Consider the following 18,811-nt stretch of genomic DNA (forward strand, 5'->3'; position numbering starts at 1 on the left):
AGTGTATAGACAACTATAGTATCTATAGGTTTTACCAGATGGTGTAAGTCAACTTTTTCATTATAATCTGTAATTTTCTGTAAATTTTCTTGAATCTTCCCAGAATTAATGCTGATAAGACATCACAGAGACTGACTGTTAGTTTGAACTGTTAGTGTACTACAGGTGCAAACATTTTCCTCCAAACCTGCCCAGCAACCTCACCTCCTTTCAAAGGACAGTTTGCCAGTAAGTAAGCATGTGCTATCTTTGGAAGACAAAGTCAGGACTAGATTGAAAGGGTTAACTTTTAAGTTAAAGAGCAATATGTGATCTTCCTTCTGAATGTTTGTACACTAAACTTCCAGATGTGTACACTAGAGCTTGTGTGTCTTGGTGCAGACTGTGACATTTCTTTAAATCCTCAAAAAAGATAAATGTAGATGGAATCTTGGCCCCATACTCCTGTAATTTAAGCATTTCTAGGGAACAGTGTAAACCTTGGATCTAGATGATTGTCACTATTGAAGTGACACCCCAATCCCATGTGAAAAAATGGGAACAAGAGGTTGTGGGTGGATGGATATTTCTGGTTGCAACACCACAGTAGTAGGCCATTTAAATAATGTTCCCAAATTATTCATTGCTTTATGAAATGCGATATCCTGGGTTAGAGAACCACATGACCAAGATGAAGTATGCTGATAATCCGATTGAATATACTGAATGGAATATACTGGTACTGATTAAACTGTTTCTTACCTTTAGAAGACAAAGGAAAGGATTGCTGTTTCTTGTTCTTTTTATTCCTTGAAATTTAAAAGGTAATGCTGAGGGCTGCAACTTGGTAAGCATAAATATAGATATGCATTAAAATTGTTGCTCCAAAGCTGCAAGCAGAATCTCCTTTGCATTAGCTTCTAATCAAATGAAGGTGAGGTGTGAATGAAAGAGTGCGAAACTGGTTTACTTGCTGTAATAACCTTCATCTACCCTATTTCAGAAGACTCCACCATCCAGTATTACCCTAGGTATATCAAAAAGGAGGCACCAAAATAAATACTGCTGAAGGTGACTTTTTCTTGCTGTACTGAAATCAGTGGAGGTTCTTTTGGTAATTAAATACAGCTTAAGAGTAGGTATTGGCAAGGGGAATATGGTCATTTGACTCACCTGACTTATAATTCCTATGAGTCTTTGATAAGAATGGGTTAAACAAGGGAGTCTCACAATACCTAGAAAATGGTATACAAAGGATGGGTAACCCATATGTCATGCGCTGCTGTTACAGTGACCCTTCTTGAAGAAAATAATACGTATTTTGTAGATAAAAGGTAAAAGTGAGCTATGAATGCAATCAAAGCCAAACACCAGCTGTCATGCTTACTAAGGGAGAAGACCACATTTCAGCAAAAAGTAGTCTTCTTTGACTATATATTTTTATTATATATGCTTGTTATTTTGTGCATTTCCATTTTGTGTACCAAACAAACAGAAAGTAAAAATTATACAAAATACCAAAAGCAGGGTTCAAGGGTCATACATAGTTTGTCAGCTTTCTCTTTTTAACATTTTGACAGTGGCAATGAAACTCATTTGAACAGAGTTAGAAATGGAAATAAAGTTACTAGCTTTTAGAAAAAAAATTTATGGTGTGTGTGTGTGTGTGTGTGTGTGTGTGTGTGTGTGTGTTTTCCAATATCCTAAGGCTGTTTGCAAGAAACAGATGCATTTTATGATCATTTTAATGACGTTTTATGACATCCTCAAAATGGAATTTAGCTACTGTTAAAATAAGCAACAACCTACCAGTGTGCATTCATCTTGCACTCAGCCTGATACAAATAGCATATGAAAAACAAAAGCTGAAACAGGCTTCTGTCTGCTCCATTTTTTATTGTAATCTAATATCACCAACTGCTACAAAATTCCTCATTTAAAGTGGCTATAGTTTGTCTCTGTGTAGTAACTTGTAGGTAAAAATGAGCTCCACAACAGAAGTCTGATATATGAGTGATTGATACTCAGAGGTGAAATCACTGTATCAAACTTATAGTGCGGAAGTGAGAATTCAAACCAGTTCTTTTGTGCAGTATACCTTTCTAAACTCTTGCAGTCAAACAACTGCTGTTTGCAGTTGAACAACACCTTTCGCTTCTCTACTCACACCCAAAATATGCAAAAACGTTTATTTTCTTTTAGTATGGCACTCAGATACATTGCAGATAGATCGAACATCTCTAAGACACTTGATGTGAAGACATTAAGGAGTAGAGGAGGGTACAAGTGGGTTTTTACTAAAACACACAAATGTTTATGAAAATAAAGTAAAAATAATGTTCTCATAGTCTGTGTCAGTTGAAAAGTGAAATATTTGTTATCTCAGAATCATTCCCTGGACTATGGTATCTTTTACTGAGACAGCCATATTCACCACATTGCATGGTGATAATGTGTCACAGATTTTCCTGCCGCATATTTCCTTCTGCCCAGTGGTGTTTTACTCTCCTACTGTGGATCTAAACAACAGATGCACACACCATGTTGAAAAATATCTTGAAAATATTCCATTATAAAAAATGAAAACAACTTTGAATCTGTGGCCTCTCCCAGGGATTAATTGCATTACAGGAAGTATTAGTGCCCACTCAATGATGTCACAGTGCTATTCAGCAGATTTCCAATCACCAGAGACATGCAAACACATAGCAGAAGAGTGCATGAATAATGCACCACAACTGCAATAGCGAGCATTGTGCCCCACTCAAGCTTAAATTTTTAATAAATGTAATTACTTATAAACTGAGCTTTGTTCATTATTTTAAAGCATTTACCCTCTGCTGCTACAGTAACTCTGAAATGGCAGTCTCTCAGACAAAATTAATCTCTGAGCTACCAAAAGTTTATACAAATCAAACAAATCATACATTTGTCATCACATATCAGAGGGTCAATCATAAATGAGTTGCAGTTAAATCTGACACCTTAAAAAAGGTGCATGGGATGGTAATGCTACTAAAATTATTAAAATTGATTCATATATCATAGAAGAGATACTTTCGTACAATAAAGCTAAGAAATGTTTGCATTATGTAAAGACCACATTTAGCAAACAAGAAGATAGCAGATGTTAAATCATCAGGACAAGACAGAAACAAACATAATGAATACAAGTCAGAGCACTTTTTACTGTCTAGACAAACTGGCATTGCATATTTGTTGGTTCTAGAAGAGCTTTGTCATAAATTCAGAACGCTTGCTACGTTGAAACTAGACACAAAGTTGATGTTGAAAGGTATTCACAGCAATAAAGCTGTATAAATATTCAATGTATCAGTGCTGAGGATATGTGGGTGTGTTGGGGTGTGTGCATTTATGCATGGTCCTAAAATGTGTGCAATGAACCTATGGTTTTTAAACAGCGCAAAGGTAAATTTAATCCACCATTGGCCAGATGCATTTTCTTTGAATGTGGGTTTCATTGGCATTTCAATGAATGTGCGTTCAAGGGCAGAGAATTATACTGTTCATGCTGTTTGTTTTAACTGTGAGACACATTATTTGTTTGGCAAATGGCTATCATTGTTCGTGCTATAAAATTTGAAATAAAAGTTTTAAATTAAATCCAGATATCTGTAATCTTTGTAGAAGTAAAGAACAAAATATTATGCACACTGACAGGTTTGATCAGTGTTTATGGTAACTACGGAGATATCAGCCAAGTAATGGAACACTGGAATGTCTGGGGGGACAGCTGGGGAGCCCCCAATCCATTAACCTGCCTTGGACCCCATTTAACCATGATCTGGCACTACCTCTATCCACCATACAAAATATGAATTTCTTACAATTATTTGACAGGTTATGTCCTGCCTTTCAGTTATCTCTGGCTGTTAAGTTATTAAAGGTAAAGCATATGGACCTTGGACCGCAACAGTGTCCATCACTGAGATGGCTTGTTAACAAACATGTTTAGTAATGTTTCCCATCAGGCAATTCTTATTTCTACAAAGAGTCACCAACACAGAGTAGCATATTAAGAATTACTATTTTATTAATGTATTTTCAAATACTGAATCAAGATAGCAAACCATTTATATTATGACTACCTTAATTTTCTTTTAGGAATGCCAGCTGAAACAACTACAGCCATATGTTGTATGATTTTTGGTGGAATTTTCGAAAAGTTTCCCAGACTTAAAGTTTGCTTTGCACATGGAGGTAAGAAAAGGAAATGGCTTTAAAATGCACATTTTGTTCACTTAAATATCAGTCTGGCATTAAGTATAATATAATTATAATTATTAAGTCTAATATACCCTTTCATCTCTTCACACTATTTTCTTGCAAAGGATAGTATTCATTAAAATTTGATATATTGCCTGGGTTATGCTACATTGTGACATCTAGCTCTGCCTGTACGTGTTATAAATTAGACTATAACATCTGGCCTCGGCTATGACTTAAAGCTGGCCTTTCCATCTGTTACTCATAGCAAAGATACCACTGTACAGAAATACACAACAAGGACTTATCACCTGCCACGTAATTTCAATTAATGTTCCTGTCTGCGGTGTTCCGATTGTACATGATCATATGTAACAGTGCTCATTTGTTTATTCTACCCCCTTTCTTCAAAAATGTTTAATACCAGAGCAATCCTGCTACCATCCATAACCTTTCATATAATGCCCATTGGCCAGGGAACACCCTCCTTTTTAATGTTCCATCAAGTAATGCTCATTTCTCAGGGGAAGCCCTTCAGAGACTCATCTGAATCAACAATAGTATTTTCATGAATCGCTTTGCTATGCAACACTTGCACATGTTATATAAGAACAACTAATTAATCCTCTACATTTGTAGCTTACTAACTGCCACTACAGTTCCATAGTGCCATAACCTTAGCATAACCCAGTATCATGCAAAACATGCTAGGATGTCCTGCAAGGGGGGGGGGGGGGTGATGTGGACAGAAAGCAAGCAGAGATATAGAGACACTGATCCACAAGGGCTAATGCCACAGGCTGTTTGATATAATATTATGCATACAGGCTGACCTTAGCACTTAGCGGTCATAGGTTTATAGGTTCATAGGTTGGTACTAGGCTATCGGCCCTAGGGCCTATACAAGCCTAGCCAAACAATTCCCCGGATATGTCTTCCCACAATATTTACTTCCCTGGATCCCTGTCTAGCAGGGCGACTGACGTGATCCCAGGGGTGAATTTTTTATCTCCCATCCAATCGTCAAGGTTCCTATTTAAGAGGGCCAAGGAGGCGCTCTGCTTGACATGTATAGGCAGTCTATTCCAGAGTATGGGGAGTCTCTGGGTCAGGAACCTATCCCTCCAGCATGTTTTGTTCATTGTGATGACAAGGTTTAGATCCCTGGAGCGTGTGGCTCTGAGGGATTGGGATTTCTTTAAGTGGAGCATGTCCAACAGCTCAGGGTTTGACATGGCCTTGTATGTTAAGCAGAGATTGTCTCTGAGTAAACAATATGCCACAAAGTATAGCTGGAGTTTTTTTTTAAACGGTCAGCATACGGCATCTGCTTTAGGCCTGTGATTCTTTTAGTGAGGTATTTCTGCAGCCTTTCCACCTGTTGCAGATGTCTTGTCAGGTACATACCAAATGGGGTGTTGTACTCTATAATGGGTCTAATGAGGGATGAGTACAGTGGGACAATGGCCTCCTTTTTTCTGTATGAAAAGCCCTTAGTGATGAGGTGTGCCACATAGAAGGATTTCCTAACTGTTGTGGCGATGTGGTTATCAAAGGTGAGACCACTATCCACCCGTGTCCCTAAGTCTCTCATCACACTTTCGGTGTTTAGTGTACTGCCATCTATGTGATAATTCATGGGTACATGTTTTTTCCCAAAGGGGATAACTATACATTTCTTGGCATTAAGCTTGAGCCTATGGCTTTGGCACCAAGCATCTGTTTCTGTAAGGCCCTTTTGTAGAATATTCACATCATTTGGGGATTCAATAATGGCTCCCAGTTTGCAGTTATCTGCGAACTTTGTTATCCAGAGTCCCTTAGTGTTGGCCTGTACTTCAAAGAAGTAGATGCCAAACAAGAGCGGTCCCAGGACTGAACCCTGAGGTACTCCACTTTGTACTTGTCTGGAGCTGGATTTGGAGTCTGTTACTTTTACAGTCTGGGGTCTGTCAGTAAGCCAGTTGGCAACCCATCGAGTGACATAGGGATTTATGCCCAGCTTAGTAAGTTTATCTATGATTCCAGAGTGGGGGATGGTGTTGAAGGCCTTGGCAAGGTCCACATAGGCTGTGTGGACTCCCTTACCCTCATCCACAGCTCTGGAGACTGATTTGAAGAAGTCAATCAAGTTCAGGAGACAAGATTGGCCCTTCACGAACCCAAACTGGATGGGGTCCAGTGTTCAAAGGTTGCCAATGTCTTTGTTTATAAATTCCATGATAATGCATTCCATGCCCTTGCAGATCAGGCTTGTCAGACTGATGGGACGGTAGTTCCTGGGATCCAAGGTGGATTCCCCCCTTGTGGAGAGGGATAACTGTAGCTGTGCACCACTCAGTGGGCACGAAGCCTGAGGTGAGGCTATGATTAAACATGACACTTAAGTAAGGTGCCAGTTCATTTTGTAGTTCATGTAGTACATAGCCTGGGATGTCATCTGGTCCCATGGATGCTGTATTCTTAGCTTTGGAGAGTGCGTTTTTTACCTGTGTGGCCGTGATTACTGGAATTTGGCAATCTTTTGGTATTGAGATGGACCCTTTAGGGGGTGAGAGGGGGGTGGAGTTGGCACTAAATCAATATGCCAGGACATTGGCAATACCCTTGGGATCAGTATATTTAATGCCATTCTGTTGTAGCTCAGAGCAGATCTGAGCATTACCATTTAGATTCTTTACATAACTATAGAATGCCTTGTGGTTGTCTTTGGAATCTTTAGCAATTTTATTTTCGCAACTAGCTTTGGGGGATCTTCTTACTGAGGCTGGTAAGGGAGTTTTTTGCATCCGGGGATTTTCTTCTTTTCTGCAACAGTTTCTTCCTTCTGTTGTATAATTTGTTTATGGCAGGGGACCACCAGATTGGCTTCCTTTTTTTGGAGGAGAGCATCTTGGTTCTATTTGGGATGGCGCGATTCATGCACGAGTGGATGTGCTCGTACAGTGCCTTAGTGTAGGATTCAGCAGTCAAACTTTCAGCTCCCATCTGCATGGGTGCCATGAAGTTTGTCACTTCTGACTTAAGTAGCATGAAGTTGGCTTTGGAGAAGCTTTTTACAGAGGTTTTCTTAATGGGGGATGGGGGTGGGATGTGGATGTCAAGGGTAATTTGCTTATGGTCAGACCTGACCAATGAGGGGTTGACCACTGGTGTGGAGCATCTATCTCCCATGTTGGTAATGGCCAGGTCTAGGATATTGGAACCCCTGGTGGGACAATGGATTAGTTGATCCAGGGCATTGGAAATTATGAATTCCAAGAACCGTTGGGACAAGGTGTTGGTACCCGAGTAGTTTTCCCAGTTAATGGCAGGGTAGTTGAAATCACCCAGTATTAGGGTGTTTGGTTGTATCTTAATATTTTCCAGTATGTTTAGAAAGGTGTAGTGAGAATCTTGGGGCATGGTGGGGGATCTGTAGCAAGCTACAATTTGGATTTCAGTCCTACCTAGTATTAGTTGCACCTGGAGAATTTCAGATGCATTGTGTTGGGCAACTAGCCTGGAGATGTGAATATCCTTGGTGAATATGGACACTCCTCCACCTTTAGTGTTTCGGTCTTGGTTTGGTGGCCGAAAAGTGTGGTAAGAGTTGTAGCCTGGTATTGCAGGGGTGCTCTCTGGAGTCTTGAACCAGGTCTCAGTTACTGCACAGATATCGATGTTCTCCATTTTTAGGAGTGCCTCGAGAGAGTGCATTTTGAGGTTTAGACTTCTAGCATTGAGTAGCATTACCTTCAGATTTTGCATGCTTGTATCTGCTATGGTTTTGGCTTTAGCCAGTAACCTGAATCCCAGGGTTGACAGGTGCAGACCATCTATGGCAAAGCATCATGGTTTATCGATCATGTCATCCCAGGCAGACAGATACTGGCTCCCCTTTGTATGACAACAGAATCTTAGCCAATTGTTGAAGTCAATCATTTTGTCCTTATACTGTGGTATCATTCTGGGGTGGCCACGGTGGTGCAGCAGTTAGCGTTGCCGCCTCACAGCAAGAGGTTCTCCGGTTCTATTCTCGGCTGGGGTGCCTTCTGTGTGGAGTCTGCATGTCCTCCCTGTGGTCGCGTGGGTTTCCTCCAGGTGCTCCGGTTTCCTCCCACATCCCAAAGACATGCAGTAGATGGATTGGACAATCTAAATTGGCCCTAGGTGTGAGTGTGTGCATGTGTGTGCCTTCTGTGGAAGGTTGGGCGCCGGGCTGGCAACTCGACACCGTAAAACTCCTCTGCCAGTCATGAGCAGACAGATGATCCACTGTGGCAACCCCTAACCGGGAAAAGCCAAAAGAAGAAGAAGAAGACTGTGGTATCATTCTGGGTGAAGGCAGGATGCTACTCAGGGCTAGGGTCATACCTGCCTGGGCCACATGATCAGAGAGCTCTTCCATGTCTCTTTTCATGTAGTCCAGGGAGGTACTTCTCAAGTCATTCACTCCAACATGGACAATGGCAGAGTAATATTTGTACTTGTTGTGGAGTGACTTGAGTCCCTCAACATACAAATGGGAGGTAGTAAGTGAGCATAGGGGAATGCTAAATTGCAGTCTACTGTGATATGCTCTGTTTCATACTGAACAGTAGTGTACAACCTTCATATTTGCTCATTCTATAATACAGTACACATGCTTGAGTGTTTCAGAGTTGCAGTGTCTCAATGCCAGTGCCTTTTTGTTTTACAGATCAGCATACTGGATTTACGCCAGCTTACACTCTAAAATAAACATTCATGAATTCAACACAGAAAACGTATCCCAGCAAAAGTCACTTATCAGTAAAAGAAAATAATCTGTCCTGTCTGTAACATCAGTCATGACTTTAGACCTTTTCTTCTTTTGCAGATTATGTCAGCTTTATTTTGTATGGGGAGTATTTTAATGAATATATTTGATTTTATATTTATGAAGGTTTTCAAAGTACAACGTGCAGTTTAATATTATATACTGATACAATATTGTCATAAATACATTTCAGAACTAATAGAATCATAAGATTTTCACTGTACATTTATTTATTTATTTATTTATTTTATTTATACAGTTTGTTAACTGGGGTGGAGTACAGATCCCACTGCATTAGTTTCAGTCTGAGCTCAGAATGTGAACATGCATTACATCAAGAAGAAAAAAAATAAACATAAATATACAATAAAAGAGCACACTAAAAATGAAGGTATAGTTACTATGCAGTAAAAAATGATTTAAGAATTTAGTCAACAGAAACCACTATGAACAATATTTACATCAGTTAGAGTAGCAACGTATTAGAATTTAAAGAGATTCAGTAGTAAAAATGATAGGCAGTATATGTCAAAAACTGGGGAAACTAGGTTATGTGACCTAAAGGACAGCATTTACAAGCAGTTTGTGCTGTGAAATGTTCTTTAAGTTGTGCCCAAAAGGAGGAGAAATTATAGAGGTCTTTAAGATTTGAGGGAAGATCCCTCCAGAACTTGGGTCCAAGGGTAGAAAGGGAATGGTTATAGCACTGCAATCTCATTTTAGGTACTTGCAAGGCCCTGAGTGGCTATGAGATCTAAGAGAGATATGAGATTATATAATGGAGATTATATAAGTAACATAAAGGAAAGAAATGCAGGAGTTTTCTTTCAGGAGCTAGAAAAGTTGGGAATCAAGGAGTAGATTGGCTCATTACTGAACTGGCAGACATTTTGTTTTGGCTAGTGTAAGACGGTGGTGTTCATACTTTGGGGAAATGGTAATGAAGTGGCAGATGGAGATGGAAATTGTTTGTATGGTGGCAGAGTTTCTTTTGGAGGCAGATGCTATAACAGGTATGCAGTACTTAAGCTGAGCTAAAATAATCTCTTTGCCAATAGCATTTCTTGTTGGGTGGGAGAGGAAAGAGGAGATTTTGTTGGCCCAAAACAGTAACCTGCTCAATGGCATTATTAAGGTGGTCAAGAATAAGAAGTGTGTTGGGGTTCATTTGCCTTTTAGTGGAAGTTCCAAAGATCATAGTTACAGTTTTTGAGCAGTTAAGTAATCGTTTTTTTGCTACTAAGACAGGTAATAAAGGCCAGGAAATCAGTTTGCAGATCATGATGAACTGAGTGGGTTGTGTGGTTGAAGCAGAAGATGACAATGTTATCAGTGTATAGTAAGACTGGAAGTTGGGCAAGGCTTAGTGTAAGCTTATTTATAAAAATGGAGACAAGAAGATGGACCAATATGGAGCCTTGAGAGGCTGTTTTAAGTAAGAGAGCAATGGCTGATGTACTGTTGTTAAAATTTACAGAGAAATGTTGGTTAGATAGATAATTTTGGACTGAGGGAATAGTGTTAGGGCTAATCTCAATGTCAGTGAGGTAGTTAAATAGGATTGGGTGGTCAGCCAGGGCAAAGGTTCAGGTAACGTCTATAAATATGGCTCCAGTAAGGAGGTCTTTGTCCATAGCTAAAATGGTATGATTATTGAAGGTCCAAAGTGCAGTTGAAGTGCTGGGGCCAAGGCAGAAACCATGTTGCTTGGAAGAGAGAAGGCAGGATTGAATTATGTAGTTTGAGAGTTGATTATAGACCAGTTTTTCTAAGATATTCCCACGAGTTAAGAGAATGCTGATTGGGCAGTAGTCACTGGGTAGCCTGGAGTTGGATTTTTTGGGAAGAGGTTTGATTTTTGCTGTTTTCCATATATTGGATGTAAATATGTAGCAGAGGAATAACAACATACTCCCTACATTGGAATATTAACCATAGGGAGAAGGTGTCTATCCCTGCAGATGAGTCAAGTTTTAGGTTTTCAAGGAGAGGTATAATATCTTTGGTTATGATCTTTTTAAAGTAGAAGAGGGGAGTATAATGGAAGGCAAGAGAGAGGTTGCGTGAAGGAGTGAAACATGTCAGCTGATGCAGGGGAGGGTGGAGAGTGAGTATTAAAGCCTGAGGATGAGACAGAAGAGAAGAAAAAGTGAAAATCGGGAGGAGTATTTCAACCTGTTAACCAGATGACCTCTGCCCAGAACTGTTTATGGGAGTGAAAAAGGTTTGATCAGTGTGTTTTCATATTATTGCTCTTATGGCGTCTAGTTGCTTGTTTGGGTAGGTTTCTGAGAAGGGTGTAGTGTTGTCTGGCAGAAGGAGTTGGGTCAGACTTCCAGGAGTGCCATGCTTTGTCTCTGAGAGATAGGAGGGTTTTGAGTTCATGAGTGAGTCAGGTGTTTTTTGTTGGGAGTGTACAGGCTTGTTACTATAGGGAAGAATGAGTCTTGTAAATTACAGAGAAGTTGGGTGAAGAGTTGGGCAGCATCATTTGGTTCTGAGGAGGAGTATATAGGGTCCCAGCTGAGAGACGACAGATATGGTTTTAGTTTTGTAATGTTTACTTGTGATTTATGTTGGAATGTAATGAGCTTTGGAGGAGACTTTTTGCAATTAAGGTTGATGTTGAAGATTTCAGGACAGTGATCACATTGGTTGGGAGGGGGATACAGATATGAGAAATAAGTTAGGGGTTGCCACTGATAATTAGATAAAGCAGTTTAGCAACTGTTAACAGTTTACAAGTTCATAGGTAGTTACTAGGCCTTCATTCTATGAGACCATTAAGGAGAGTATCCCAAATTCCCAGTTGCATTCAAACATCAGTTGGGTAAATGATTTACTTAAAGTCACACAGTTGGCAAAGGAGGACTACAGGACTCAAACTCTGCACCACAGAAACTAAGACTTACAGCCTTAATCCTCTCTGCCAACTGCCTGTGATCCAAAAGCTTTTTTTAAAAGACTTTGTTGACTGCATGTTGAACTTAGTAATGACCAAACTGCACAAGATGAGTGATGGCGCTGTAAACACAAGGAACCAGCACCATTCTACTCAAGTCCCAAAACCACTATAACAATGTTTAGAGACACTGATTTACAGTTCTTAAAAATAAAATTTTATTTTCATGAAATAAAATCTGGAAATTATATCCATGATCCTTTAAAAGTAATTTCTTGTATTTAGAGTGATTCCATTTTAATTTTTAGTGCATTTATATGCATGCAAAATTAAAACAAATTCTATGTGCAGAACACCCTTCAAGCAAACTGGAACTATTATAAGCATAAAGTGTAAGAACAAATATGTGTTATGGTGAGTGAATGCTATAGTCTAAAATGACAAGTTCCGTGAATATCCCATATTTTTCAATACTCAGACAGTCCAAATTCAGAATGTACCTGTATTTTTCACAGAAAACCTGGAAAATCAGTGTACCTGATAGTGTATTTTGTTTAGCTGACAACAGTCAGAATGTGTTCCCACCTAAAACTACCCTGCGCTGACATTGGACATCATTGCTACTAGTTTCCATCCTATCTCTCAACTCTCAGATCATAGCACTCAGAGTATGCAGATCCATAAATTCACATCCTGGGAGGGACAGCACAAATGTGTACATTTACTCTTTGACAAGTACAACCTATAAAATTAGAATCCTTGTAATACTATTGGATGCATATCTACATCACTGTATCAGAAAATAAGTTATCTTTACTACACTATGAAAACATACAAATGTCTGTTTTGCATTTTTATAGCCTTGTATCTTTCCTTTTCATTACATTATAAAAGCTTTGCAGTATATAATTAAACACACACACACACACACACACACACACACACACACACACACACACACACACACACACACACACACGCGCGCGCACAGTCACTCTTTTGTTGTTGTTGTATCTTTCAGCTTTTCCCGGTTAGGGGTCGCCACAGCGGAACTCCGGTCCGCTAATCATTGGCAGCAGATTTTTACGTACCAAGTTGCCAGCCCTGACATACAACCTTCACTCTTTTGTGCACCTCATAATTCTGTTTGTGATCAAATTAATGAATAAATACATCAACAATGGCCCATAAATATACTTCAGCTCACTGCTGTCAGAACAATACAGTGCAACCCAGTGAACCCCCCCGCCATGTCCTCTCAGTCAGTAACCCAAGAATCAGGAATAAACTCCCAAAATCAGGGACAGATTTAAAATGTTGCTCTTAAACAGTTACAAAGTTGCTAGTGTAGCAGGTTTTCATTAGCAAGAATTTTCTAAAAGATATGAAGTATGAAACACACATCTGTCATCATCTGGTGATTGCAGCCAACAACAACGTGTCAGAAAACCACAGGTTTTATGAGGATCAGACCAAAGTTATGTGGCAAAATCTGAGACAGCTGAGAGCTATGCCCTCTGCATGCATTCACATTCATACATAGACACACACACACACACACACACACACACACACACACACACACACACACACACACACACACACACACACACACACACACACACACACACACACACACACACACACACACACGCACACACACACACATACACACATACAGATGACACCAACAATGGCAGATTCTTGTATGATAAATGCATAAATATATAAACAATGGTCTAGAAATGCACTTCTGTTTGCTGCTGTCAGTAATAAAAAAAAACACTTCAATTGAACCAATACAGGTTCAAACTAAGAATAAATCAAATTCCGAACAACTGTGTAAGATGAATGAAAGGCACCAGCACTGTATCACGAAGAATTTATTCCAAAACCTCTCAGACTAAGCGCTTTCACCAGTAAAACTGGCTTCTTCAGAGTCATACAATACAATACAATACATAATGCTTAAACCAAGTTAATATACTCTCCACTCATCCACACTTAATCTATTAAAACTAATTACTCAATTAAATGTTGACTAAATACATCTAAAAGAGACAGTACAATGTTTAAACACAATAAACCAACTATGAAAGAAAGTTTGATAAAAATACATAAATCAATTATATATATGTATTGTATTAAATAAAACAATTAAAAATGAAATACCCACATCTAAATAATGCTAGTTAAATACTTCAATTGGGGTTTTAAAGAAATAAACTCATTGAGTCCCGGACGCCTAGTGGCATTCAGCCTAAGCTGCCATTCCATCTCCAATCGTGCTACCCTATTTTGAATGTTGCATTTAATATTAGGTTTCACCCTATCTATAATAAAGAATAGGAATTTGTTGAAATTAACACATACCTTGGTGTGTAAATAGAGTGCATTATGATCATCCTTCCTCCTGATGGAACTAACATGTTCACCTATCCTTTCTTTCAAACTTCGTGTAGTCATGCCCACGTAAAATGCATCACATGACATACACGAAGTGATGTACACACAATTTCTAGTGGTACAATTACAGGAGCCTGGACATGATATTGTACGTTTATAACCTATAACACATAAGTTTGCCCCTTCTGCTATAAACCTACATCCTGGCTCCTGTAATTGTACCACTGTTAAGGTACATTTCTTGACATCCGTGTCTCAAACACATCACGGCTTGGTCATGATGGGAGTCCTGTTTATAATTATCTGTGTTATGTGCCTCTTTCACATCAAAGAAGTCCATTAAACGTTTGTCTGTTTCCTAATTTTGGAAAATTTTCAACATGCATCACATACTTCTGTAGGTTACAGTATGCGGTTATCAATGACCCTGCAGTGGTGTACAAGGTTCAATGCTTAGCCCATTCCTCTTTTTAGCCTATTAGGTTGATAATAATATATGGAGTACTAAGTCTGCAAATGATTGTAAAGTACGTTTTATTATCCTTTCCAAAGCAGATGCCTGTACCATACAGAATGGAGTAGACGACATTGTGCAAAAACTGGTCTATGTTTAATTTTAAAAAATGCTGTATTGTGTCTTCCAATAAGAGAGAGATACGCCACTTTACTATATTTAGGGTCAGGAGCAAAAATTCAGGACGGGAGTACACTGACAATTGTCTCATCTTCAACCAACATGTCATCATGGTAGTCTCTAAGGCTTATGATATAGCACGTTTGATTCTCATAAGGATAACCTATAAATCAAGAGAAGTCACCATTTCATATGTACCTCTCTAAGCTGCTCAGTTATACAACATAATTTCATAACCAGGCACTGTGTTCATATTGAAAAGGTTCAGACATGCCTTACAAAGACAGCTTCAATAACCTGAGTTACTCAAACAGACTTCAGCATCGCCATCTGGTACGTTACAGCATCCTCAGGGTAGATCGTTGCCTTTTAAGCCAGGCTAAGAATGAACCTCTGCTGTTAAAAAACTTGCACTTCGAATGTATGAATTACACTCAGGGCTAATTTTAAACTTAAAATCACCATTAACTTCTAGGTGTACAAAATTCATCTCCCAGCATCTCTTGCATCTCAGAATAAACTTCTCCTGACTATAAAATAATGTGAGTCATTCTGTACAGATAAGAGACATCTTGATGACTAGATTAGTTCCTGCGTAGTCCTGCTGATAACTACACAGACAGGAATTTGATATGGAAGAATAACTGTAAAGCTACTGGAATGTCACCAGGCTGTACATTTGTTTACTTAACCTCAGAAAGTACAAAACAATGAACCAGTCTAAAGCATTTGCCTTGAATCAGAAAGTGTTTTATTCATTCATTATTTTTCTAACCACCTGATGGAAGACCCAGAATTATATGATTTATACTGTTTTTTAGTTATGACAGAATATATAGTGCGTTTCTTCAGATAGTACTGATTGGTTGCACTGTTCCAGGGGTACAAGGCAATGAGTATACACATTCACTTTAATAGACTGTGACAAAGCCACTTAAGATGGTGATATCAAGCCAGTCCTATCCCTGTTTGATTTCAGCTACTACAATTTCATTTTGGAATTTCCTTTACTCATCTTCCTAGTTAGCCCCCAGTAAAAGAACAGAAGACTACAGCAATTATTCCATAGTTTGGCACTCAGTACACAAATAAAATGTAATCACAACACAGATTTGGACTGCCTCTGAATAATTCTTCTTCCTTCCTTATTTTGTTCTCAAACCCAAAATGGATAAACAGCTAAATCTTTCTGTCAGCAACTTATTTTAGTTTCTACTGGAACTTGCCACTAGAGGACAAATGAAGTTTCCCAGAGAGCCCTTTTGAAGGTTAACAGATTCTAACTGTTTAATGACTGGTATGCTTTTTTAAATCAGTGGCAATGTTTTTCTGCTCACTACTGACACAACACAAACACTGGGGATGCACAAGCCAGTGCATTTCATTGTGCCGGTCCCAAGCCCGGATAAATGGGGAGGGTTGTGTCAGGAAGGGCATCCGGCGTAAAATTTTGCCAAATCATACATGCAGGCAAAAGTACACATATACATACCGGATCGGTCGAGGCCCAGGTTAACAATGACTGCCACCAGTTCTGTTGGCCAACAGGGTGCTGGCGGAAATTGGGCTACTGTTGGCCGAAGGAGGAGATGAGGCAGAAGGCATGGCTGAAGGCAGGTAAAGGCTAGGAGTGTGATAGTGAGGGTCGGAACTTTGAATGTTGGCAGTATGACTGGTAAAGGGAGAGAGCTAGCTGATATGATGGACCGAAGGAAGGTTGGTATATTGTGTGTGCAAGAGACTAGATGGAGGGGGAGCAAGGCTAGGTGTATCGGAGGTGGGTTCAAATTGTTTTCTCATGGTGTGGATGGGAGGAGAAATGGTGTAGGCATTATCCTGAAGGAACAGTATGCTAAGAATGTTATGAAGGTGAAAAGAGTGTCGGATAGAGTGATGTTTATGAAGCAGGAAATTGATGGTGTAATGATGAATGTTGTTAGTGCATATGCTCCACAAGTTGGGTGTGCGATGGATGAGAAAGAAAAATTTTGGAGTGAGTTGGATGAAGTAGTGATGACTGTACCCAAGGGTGAGAGATTGGTGATTGGAGCAGATTTCAATGGGCATGTTGGTGAAAGGAACAGAGGGGATGAGGAAGTGATGGGTAGGAATGGTGTTAAGCAAAGGAATGCAGAAGGTCAGATGGTAGTGGATTTTGTGAAAAGGATGGACATGGCTGTGTTGAATACGTATTTTAACAAGAGGGAGGAGCACAGGGTGACATATAAGAGTGGAGGAAGATGCACACAGGTGGATTATATCTCGTGTAGAAGGGCCAGTCTGAAGGAGATTGGAGACTGTAAAGTGGTGGCAGGGGAAAGTGTAGTTAGGCAGCATAGGATGGTGGTTTGTAGGATGACATTGGTGATCAAGAAGAGGAGGATGAGTGAGAGGGCAGCACCAAGGATCAAATGGTGGAAATTGAAAAATGGTAATTTTGTGGTGATGTTCAGGGAAGGGTTAAGACAGTCACTGGGTGGCAGTAAAGAGTTACCGAATAGCTGGGTAACAGCAGAGCTAGTAAGAGAGATGGCTAGAAAGGTGCTTGGTGTGACATCTGGAAAGAGGAAGAAGGACAAGGAGACCTGGTGGTGGAATGAAGTAGTACAGGAGACTATACAGAGAAAGAGGTTGGTGAAGAAGTGGGATTGTCAGAGAGATGAAGAAAGTAGACAAAAGTATAAGAAGATGAGGTGCATAGCAAAGAGAGAGGTGGTGAAGGCTAAGGATAAGGCGTATGCTGAGTTGTATAAAAGTTTGGACATTAAGGAGGGAGAAAAGGACCTGCATTGATTGGCTAGACAGAGGGACCAAGCTAGTAAAGATGTGCAGCAGGTAAAGGTGATAAAGGATAATGAGGGAAACAGACTCACAAACGAGGAGAGTGTGTTGAGCAGATGGAAAGAGTACTTTGAGGTGCTGATGAATGCAGAGAATGAGAGAGAGAGAGAAGGTTGGATGATGTGCAGATAGTGAATCATGAAGTGCAGTGCATTAGCAAGGAGGAAGTAAGGATAATGAAGAGGATGAAGAACAGAAAGGCTGGTGGTCCAGGTGACATACCTGTGGAAGCATGGAGGTGTTTAGGTGAAATGGCAGTGGAGTTTTTAATTAGATTGTTTAATGAAATCTTGGAAAGTGAGAGGATGCCTGAGAAATGGAGAAAAAGTATTTTGGTACCGATTTTTAAGAATAAGGGTGATGTGCAGAGCTGTAGTAACTACAGAGATTAAGCATGAAGTTATGGGAAACAGTAATGAAAGTTTGGTTAAGAAGGGATGTGATGATTAGTGATCAGCAGTATGGTTTCATGCCAGGAAAGAGCACTACAGATGCAATGTTTGCTTTGAGAGTGTTGATGGAGAAGTACGGAGAATGTCAGAAGGAGTTGCATTGTGTCTTTGTGGATTTAGAGAAAGCATATGACAGGGTACCTAGTGAGGAGTTGTGGTATTGTATGAGGAAGTCGGGAGTGTCAGAGAAGTATGTAAGAGTGGTACAGGATATATACGAGAGTAGTGTGACAGCGATGATGTCTGTGGTGGGAGTGACGGATGCATTTAAGGTGGAGGTGGGATTACATCAAGGTTCAGCTCTGAGCCCTTTCTTACTTGTAATGGTGATGGACAGGTTGACAGACGAGTTCAGACAGGAGTCCCCATGGACTATGATGTTTGCAGATGACACTGTGATCTGTAGTGAGAGTAGGGAACAGGTGGAGGAGACCCTGGAGAGGTAGAGATATGCTCTAGAGAGAAGAGGAATGAAGGTCATCAGGACTAAGACAGAATATATGTGTGTGAATGAGAGGGAGGATAGAGGAATGGTGAGGATGCAGGTAGTAGAGGTGGTGAAGGTGGATGAGTTTAAATACTTTGGGATC

General features: G+C 39.8%; 1 protein-coding gene across 1 annotated transcript in view; it reads left to right on the forward strand.

Moving 5' to 3' along the window:
- The window catches only part of ACMSD (aminocarboxymuconate semialdehyde decarboxylase), a 576,894-nt gene that overhangs the window by 330,727 nt on the left and 227,356 nt on the right, over positions 1 to 18,811 (forward strand). Inside the window, exon 8 of the mRNA XM_044073661.1 lies at positions 4,105 to 4,200. Coding sequence (XP_043929596.1) covers positions 4,105 to 4,200 — 96 coding nt within the window. The remainder of the gene's footprint in view (positions 1 to 4,104; positions 4,201 to 18,811) is intronic.

The sequence above is a fragment of the Protopterus annectens genome, chromosome 6.part0 (assembly GCF_019279795.1).
Source record: "Protopterus annectens isolate FY-2018-M chromosome 6.part0, PAN1.0, whole genome shotgun sequence".
Lineage (NCBI taxonomy): Eukaryota > Metazoa > Chordata > Ceratodontiformes > Protopteridae > Protopterus > Protopterus annectens.